This window comes from Hypanus sabinus, chromosome 21, assembly GCF_030144855.1.
Source record: "Hypanus sabinus isolate sHypSab1 chromosome 21, sHypSab1.hap1, whole genome shotgun sequence".
In the NCBI taxonomy this organism is placed as follows: domain Eukaryota; kingdom Metazoa; phylum Chordata; class Chondrichthyes; order Myliobatiformes; family Dasyatidae; genus Hypanus; species Hypanus sabinus.
The window spans coordinates 15074566-15083597 of NC_082726.1; the positions used below are offsets into that span (position 1 = coordinate 15074566).

The window sequence follows — 9032 nt, forward strand, 5'->3', positions numbered from 1 at the left end:
TAGTAATGAACCATATCTGGAGTCTTGTGTACAGTTTTGCTTGCCCTGTTATAGGAAAGGTGGCATTAAGCTGGAAAGAATGCTAAGATGACTATTGACAATGTTGCCACTCAAGGGCCTGAGCTATAAGGAAAGTTTGGGCAGGCTAGGTCTTTATTCATTGGAGCATAGGAGATGGAGGGGTGATGTTATCAAGGTGAGTAAAATCATTAAGGGCATAAATAAGGTAAACACATACAGTCTTTTTCCCTGGTATAGGGGATCAAAAACTGGAGGGCATGGTTTTAAGATGAAAGGGAAAAAGATTTAAAAGTGGCCCATATATGGATTGCACTGCCAGTGGAAGTGGCTGAGGTTGGTAGAATGACAGGTACATAGATGGGAAAGGTTTAAAAGGACAAGGTCCAAAAGCAGCAAATGGGCATCTTGGTTGATGTGGACAAGTTGGTTTGAAAGGCTGTGTTATTCTCTGTGCTGTGTTATTCTATGAACTAAGTACTTTTTAAGTACGATGAGGATTTTAGCTTCCATCATCTTTAGTGTTCCAGTGCACTACCCACACCTCCTCCCGCCAGGTGAAAACTACTGTTGAGTCCCATCAAACACATCTACAAATACAGTTATTCATGATAGGAGGCTCACATCTATATAAAATTCAATTATGTTATTCTCCCCACCCATCCCACCTCCTCTATTGCAAGAAAAAAGAACCCTAAATTGGTCAACCTTTTTTAATAGCTAACATTTTCAGGCCAGGCAATGTCACTGTAAAAAAAAACAATGTTGGAAATACTCAGCAAGTGAAAGGAGAAAGTTAATAGTTGAGACCCCAGGTCCTTCACCAGAATGCTAGAGTTGTTTCAGCATTTTCTGTATTTATTTCAGTCCTTCTTTCCTGTGAGATTCCAGCATCCGAACGCCTTTGTATTTTTCTTTCAACATCCTGGTAAATCTCCTGTCCAAAGTTGCAACTATTCTTTAATATGGCAAACAGAACTACACAAAGTTTCCAAGCTGTGGTTTAACCAGTATCATATAAAAATCTATTCTCACCTCTCTGCATTTATACAGTATTCTATGCCTGGGGTAATAATGGAAAGTCCTTTTACCAAATTACCAACCCAACCTGCTGATAACCCTTAGAATCTGTGGAAAAGCATATCTGTATCACATCGCTCATTATCCTCATACTTAGTATCAATTCCCACGACCTCTTGTTCCAGTACCCCAAATACATTAGCTCAGACTTCTCCTAATTAAATTCCATTTGCCATTTTTTTCAGCTCAGGAGAGCAAACCACCTCTACCTACCTGCAGGCTGTCATTTTCCTCCTGACCTTAGCCCCAAGTTTTGTGTCAGTTCCAAACTTCATCATGCCCCCTACGTTTTCCTAAATTATTAATAGACAGATACTTAGTATTCAACCCAATGTAACCCCACTGGAAACAGCCGTTCAGTCACAAATACACCCGCCAGTCTTCATTTCCTGTCACTGGGACTCTATTGGATTCAGTTTTTCACTCTCTTCTGAATCCTAAACGCTTTGAGCAGTCTTCCCAGTGGAAGGTTATCAGAAGCTGTTCTAGAACCAAACAGTCTCTATCAAACGCACTGCCATTGGTAAGAAATCAGTAAACTAGCGGCTGGAATGTTTCCCCTGAAGCTCACTTCACTGGAGATTTGAATCTTACAATCTGCACATTGTATCATGGTTTTACAACGCTTTGTTTCCCCTTCTGCTGAATAACGCAGTGAAGAATTAATCGGGTGTTCTGGCACTCCATGTGGTTCCCTGGGAATATTGCCTGCGTTAAAAGTTAACCAAAACCATTCATACTTTATTTCAATTATGCAATTAATATGAATAGCTTCATTTTCTTACAGCAGTCTACACTTCGATTAGCCCAAACAGACGGACCTCGTGGTTGACTCAGTGCGTGAAACTGATGCGAGATTTACAACCACTCGGCTGCAGGACACTGCGGCTAATGCGGACTGCAACGTTTTGTCACTAAACTTACATGGACATATCCGCATACAGAAAGCTCAGATTGTTTTAGATGTAATGTTAAATTGTTCATCTGCATGTTCCCTATACCCGCTCTCGGTACCGCCTGAAATAATCGTGGTCGTACGCAACACTGAACAGCTGTCAGAGCCCGGGGGGATTTAATGAAGTTTTTTGAACTACGGTGAGTCGAGAAAATATAAGCACAATTAACATATTATAAATTACTTCGAATGGACGAAGTTTCCCATTCAAATCAGACAATTTCACTGCCCCGCCTTAAACTTTTGAATAGATGTGATAAATTTCAAGTTTAATTTTGCCTCTGTTCAGCCGATCGATTGAAAACAAGACAGCAATAAACACGCTTAATCGATGTTGTTATTAGCATAAAAATAAATCTACACCGTTCAAATCAACAGGAATGACACACATAAAAGTAAACCCTTCGAGAAGAGACATTTTATCTCGAATTTAACAACCAGCCGATGTGTTCAGACTGATTTGGTTAGTTTTGAGACGGCTACGGTAAGACTCCGAGCCCAGCACATTTCGTGCACGATCTTCTGCGATTCCCTTTCCATCCTCTTACCTGGTAGGCGTCTAGTTGTTCATCAGTAAATATCGTCTGCTTATTACCCATCTTAAACCAGTGACATTCCTCTTGTAGAGATGCATCACACTAGCCGTTCCGGGCGCTCCTTCTACTGTAGTCATTTAGGGCATTTACACAGCGTGATCCCACGCAGAAGGATCCCCAGCCGGCATTGAATTTCAAAAGCACCAGCCGGCATCTGGTGAGTGGCTCGGTGTTTTCTTCCTCCTTCTGGTGGGTACGGTCTTCCCCCGGTGGAGACTGGGTTAGAAGGGAAAGGGTTACATTTTCCCTCCCTTAGTCTGTTGTCTTTCGTTTTGATGTCTCTTTTCCCTGCTCGGTGGCAGTTTCAGCAGGGACAGCTCCCTGAGACCCGGTTTGAGCTCAGTATTCGCCAATCGGCCCTGCCTTGCCAGCCGGCCGGAGACCATTAGGCGGCGCAGAGGGGACCGGGCAGGACTTCACACCCGTACTTCGGCTGTCTGTGACTGTGATTAAAGTACCCCTACAGTGTGGAGTGCTGCACTGAACGCTCAATGCCCAAAGCTCTCCAGTGCGTCGACAAATCAGCTGGAGGAACTCGGTAGGTCGAGTGGCATTTGCTGGAGGAAAGGAACTGCCGACGTTTCGGGTCGAAACCCTGCACCGGGTCCTCGGAGGGAGAAGGCATTTCCCCCCCAAAGACGACACACTTTATTAGCGGAGTACACTGGAGACAGGAACAATCGACCCGAAATATTGAGAGTTTCTTTTCCTCTCAGATGCTGCCAGATCTTTGTTTCTTCAGTGGATTGCTTGTTTCCGCAGATCTCAGCATCTAGTCTCGTGTCTCGAATCTCCAAGTGATATTTCTGTCACTGACCCCATCCCCCTTTGGGGGAGTGGGGTTGAGATAGTGCTGCAACACTAGAGCTGCTGTCTTTCCATAAGACAGTAACTGAGGATAGTACTTACTCTCACAAGCAGCGTTAAAGACGTGACAGGATATTAATTGGGTTAAAAAACGGTGAGTGGGGGGATTCTCTCCCTTGTTCTAGTCTCCATCTAGACCCGTAATTGTGCGATTTTCCTGAGCGCACATTGAAAGCTAAATTTTCTATATTGCAACATGACCTACCTACCTCGAATTTGAGTCTATTTCTTGGGCAGTGACATGCTCCGGGTTGTCCTGAAGTCCTGAAAGATGTATTCGGATAATACTTTAAATATAAAGTAGTATCCGATGGCGGGAATCAAAAATATGATGCCGAATCTCTTGGCCAAAATATGTTCAAAGAAAGAAATGAAGGCAGTGAGGCTGTGGGGTTCTCAGAAAGAATGTTATAGCTTAGGGCAACTATAGCTGAAGACAAGTCTGACAGTGGTAGAACTATTAAGACAACTGGAGATGTGCAAGAGGTCAGAATTAGAAGATTGGAGGACAGTTGCTGAAGCAAGATAAGCTGGAACACTAGAATCTCCCTTTACTCCCACCACCCCCCCCCCCCAGATGCTGCTTGAGTTCCTGACATTGACGTGTGTTGCTCCAGTTTACAGCATCTGCAGCCTGTTTTGTCTCCATCTGCATGCCGCATGTTTCTGATTACTGACTAGTGGCCCCTGGTGGAGAGCATGTGAGTGGCAGGACAAAAGTGGTCCCACAAAAATTCAGCCTCCTCCCACCTTACCACTACTACAGTATCTTCAAACCCTTTCTCCTCTCTATATTTTCCTCACATCCACACAATTTGCCTTAACTACAGCGTGGTAACAGATTACACATTCTTCCAATAACAACCTATATTTTTCATGAACCTATCTGACTCTTTGAATATTTATCAGTGTGATTGAACAAATCATAGCACTTAACTGCATTAGAAAGATTATTATAATTGATTGAGCCTGATCAAAGGGCAAAACAGCTTCACCTAAATTTCACGTTGCTTTTATTGAATTTATGTATGGATTTTGAGGACAGGGTAAATCATACCCAAACAAGTAAATTTGGCTTCATCTACTATTACAGTATCTGTATATTTCACTGAAGGCACAGTCCTAAGTGAGGCACAAACGGCGTTGGGCCATTGATTGATTTCTTTTCATGTAAAATTTAAATAGGTTACTATCTTTAGGCCATTGGGAGTTGGAGAGATCTCAGGATTGTTAGTTTGTCTCATCAGATACATTTCAGCATAAAAGAATCACCTTCTAGCCATTGCCTATACAACTCTGCTCAATTTATAAACTCCTTCTCAATCCTATGAACTTTCATCTTAACTATAGTTCTTTTTCATGAAGGACTATATTAAATAATTTCTGAAAGTCAAGATCAGCAACATTGCTTTCATCAATGGGCAGGGTTAGATCCAAAAAGATTGCAGTAAATAATTAGAATTTGACATTTCTCTTTCTATGCCTTTTGATTTATTCTGTTCATTTTTCCTCATTGTTTGTGCCCTTCTGTTCTTAACAATTCTGCAATAAAACACATAGGTAGTGTAGTTCTTCATTCAATGGTATTGACAGGAAAAAATACTCTGCCTTCCCTTTTATTTAGTGCCAGGAAGCTGGACATTGTTTTGTTTTGGCTAATTACATATTTTCCCTGCTGTCTTAACAGATAGAACACAGAGCAGTACAGCACAGGAATAGGTTCTTCAGTTCATGATGTCTGCACCCACTATGATATGAATTAAAATAAACCTTCCTGGCTGCATACAAAAATATGTATAATTTATGTTTTTTTCTAGTGAACGGTGCTTATTTGATACAATGTGCCTATGAAGCTGCTGCAAGTGAGGTTTTCATTGTACCTGTGCATACATAGACTTGTGCAAATGACAATCAACTTGACTTCAGAATCAGAATCAGGTTTATTATCACTGATAGAAGTCATGAAATGTGTTGTTTTGTAGCAGCAGTACAGTGTAAGCAGAACAAATTACTATAAACTACAATAATAAATAAATAAATATTGCGAAAGAAGAATAGTGAGGAAGTGTTCATGAACTGTTTGGAACTCTTTATCCGCTAAAGTTCAGCATTCAAAACTATCATCCCCTCAAAACTAATCAATAAGCTACAAGACCTTGGCCTCAATACCCCCCTTGTGCAATTGGATCCTCGATTTCCTCACTTGTAGATCCCAGTCAGTTCAGATCGACAACAGCATCTCCTCCACAATTTCCATCAGCACAGGCTGTGTGTTTAGCCTTCTGATCTATTTGTTTTATACTTATGACTGTGAGGCTAAGCACAGTTCCAATGTCATATTTAAGTTTGCTGAAAGCACCACTACCATACACCAAATTAAAGGTGGTGACAAATCAGCATTTAGGATGATGATTAAAAGTCTGGCTGAGTGGTGCCACAACAACCTCTTACTCAATGTCAGTAAGACCAGGGGCTGATTATTGACTTCAGGAGGAGAAAACTGGTGGTCCATGAGGCAGTCTTTATTGGGGGATCAAAGGTGGAAAGGGTCAGCAACTTTAAATTCCTCAGTGTCATCATTTCATGCTGGGCCCAGCATGTAAGTCCAATTACAAAGAAGGCATGGTGGTGCCTCTACTTCCCTAGCAGTTTGTGAAGATTCAGCGTGACATCTAAAACTTCGACAAATTTCTATAGATGTGTGGTGGAGAGTATATTGACCGATTGCATCACAGAGTATAGAAACACTAATGCTCTTGAATGGAAAACCCTAGGATACAGCCCAGTCGATCACAGATAAAGCCCTCCCCACCAACGAGTTTTCTTTATTTTTGTATTTGCACAGTTTGTTATCTTTTGCACACTGGTTGGTGTGGTCTTTCATTGATTCTATTCTGGCTACTGGATTTACTGAGTATGCCTGCAGGAAAATGAATCTCAGGGTTGTATATGGTGACATATATATACTTCGATAATAAATTTACTTTGAACATTGATAAGTCTGATGGCAAAAGGGAGGAAGCTGTTCCTAAAATGTTAAGTTTGTGTCTTTGTCTTTGATCCATATATTTCCTGCATGTTTATGTGATGTTTAATATTTAAACTTAACAAGCCACAATAAATGCCAACTCATGAACTGCTAGGTCAAAGTGAGAGACTGCTGAATAGCTTTTATTTATTTCCAATAGTACAAAAGGTTAACAGGATATCTAGTTCAAGATAATTAAAAAAGATTAAGTGAAAAGAAAACTTCGGAGCATGGAGCAAGGAGGAACATCTGGAAATCTCCAGGAAGGCCCTCTTCGTTGCTGCTGCTGCTGTGAGGTCCGGGTCTCTGCTGAGAAGAACAGGCCCCCAGTCCTTGAGGTCACGTTGCCGATGGCCGTTGGCGGGGGTGTCTTAATACGCTCAGCAGAGGATGGTGCTCAGAGAAGCTGTGCCGGAGCGGATGGTCGGAGGCTTGGAGGTTCGATGGACTTGGAGTCCGCTGTGGTCAGGTCACTTTCAGTGTGTGCTGTGTCTGTGAGACTGGGTTCGACGGAGCTTTCATTGTGTGCTGCATCTGTGAGGCTGAGTCAGGCGGTGCCATGGAAGTCCATAGCAGAGGTATTCCCTTCTGCTGCCAGTGTGGGATGACGAATCTATCGGGACCCTGAGGACTTATGAAAACTGTGTGGTGGTTTCTTTCGAACTTATAGTCTTTTAACATCTTTGGACTATTTTTACCGTGCCCATTGTCCATTTTTTAATCAAATTATGGTATTGTTTGTACTGTTGTAACTATGTTGTTTTTTGCAGGTCTTGTAGCTTTAGTTTTTGGTCTTGTTTTGTCTGGTGGTTTGGAGCTCCTTTCTGGGGAATGTGCTAAGATAGTAGCGCGATATTAATACGCAGCAGCCTCTCCGGACTATGGATTAGGGATTGCCAAACGCTATGTGGATTTTCTGGTGTAGTCTATTTTGTCATGTGCTTTGTTGATATCATTCTGGAGGAATGTTGTCTCATTTTTTAACTGCATTGTATTTGTGGTTTCTAAATGACAAATAAACTGAATCTGAATCTGAAAATTAGTTTTATTTATTTATTTTCAATGTCAAATGTACATTGAAATTTACAGTGAAATGTGTCGCCTGTATCAATGACCAACAGTCTGAGGATTGTACAGGGGACTTAAGTTGTTTAGGGGAATATCTGTTCACAAACAAGAGGCTTGTGAAAAGTCCATAACTTCTCCCCTAAAGGCTGTTGGGGCAGACTTAATGGAAAATGTCAAAACTGATTGCAAGATCCCAGCTTATTGTTAGTAAAAGACACACAATTAAGCTTAGTAAATGGAATTAGAAGGTAGATCAGCTTTGTTGAAATTGAATGATGTAGCAAGCTGAATGTCATATGCTTCCTTTCTTTCTTGTCTTACCTTGGGTATTTCACTGCATCAGACACATCCCAACGTTAAGTAAATTACATTGTGACTATAATAATGAATATATTTTTACAATACATGCTCTGTTTGGAATTGCCACTTAAAAAGGTTGGGAAATTTCTTTCAGAATCAGGTTTAGTATCACTGACATATGTCATGAAATTTGTTAGTTTAGCAGCAGCAGTACAATGCAATAATGATAAATATAGGGAAAACCACTGAATTACTATATATATGTATATATATATATATTAAATAGTTAAATTAAGATCAATGCAAAACATTTTTATTTAAAGTAGAGGAGTAGTGCATATTCCCCACAAGTTTCAATCTGAAGGAATGAACAGCAGTGTCCAGCTGTGTGTTACTGAATTTCAGAATCAGAATCAGGTTTGATATCACTGCCATATGTGCCGAAATTTGTTGTCTTTGCAACAGCAGTATAATACATAATAATTGGGGGGAAATGTGAATTACAGTAAGTAATTATACCAAATCATTAAATTAAATAAGTAGTGCAAAAATACAAATAAAAACGTAGTGAGGTAGTGTTCTTGGGTTCAATGTCCATTGAGAAATCACGTTTTCAGTCTTGTACAGCTCCCAGGATGTATTTACATGGTCCTATCTCAGTGCTGACCTGGACCTTGGTAATAGACAAGGAGGATGGATATACACTGATTTTTTTTTAAAGGATTTTCTTTGGTTTACTTCATCACCAGAAATCTAATGAAATTTGGGAATTTAAGTAACAACAACCGTGTAGAATGTAATTAACGATGCTGTTCTAAAAATCTAATTACTAAAGCTATTAGCATTTACATACTGTATAAAATTTTGCTTAACTGTAGTTGAAGGATTTCTGGAACTTTCGTTGGAGACACGTGCGGGGTGAGACCGGCAATTTTTCTAAACTTTGTCCAACAATGTTTGACAGGTAAAAAGAGTTTGAGGTGACATTAGTTTATTGCCGCGGTGCCTGTTATCTCAGTTCGCTGCCGCAGAACCCGCGATCCCCAGCGATCAACCTCCTCCCGCCATTCGCCTGCCGGCAGCTCAGCGCTCCGTCGTGAAGCTTGCACTTTGCGACACG

General features: G+C 40.9%; 1 protein-coding gene across 3 annotated transcripts in view; it reads right to left on the bottom strand.

The window, feature by feature from the left end:
• cib2 (calcium and integrin binding family member 2) overlaps positions 1–9000 on the bottom strand; it is a 114178-nt gene extending 105178 nt beyond the window's left edge. Inside the window, exon 1 of one of the 3 annotated variants that reach the window (XM_059946023.1) lies at positions 8766–9000. Coding sequence is in view for 1 of the 3 variants with exons in the window: in XM_059946020.1 (XP_059802003.1) it covers positions 2602–2652 (51 nt within the window). In the remaining 2 variants the exon portion in view is untranslated. Of the gene's footprint in view, positions 1–2601; positions 2784–8765 lie in introns of those variants that run through there. The other 2 variants (XM_059946022.1, XM_059946020.1) reach the window with 2 other exon arrangements.
• Positions 9001–9032: the final 32 nt, after the last annotated feature.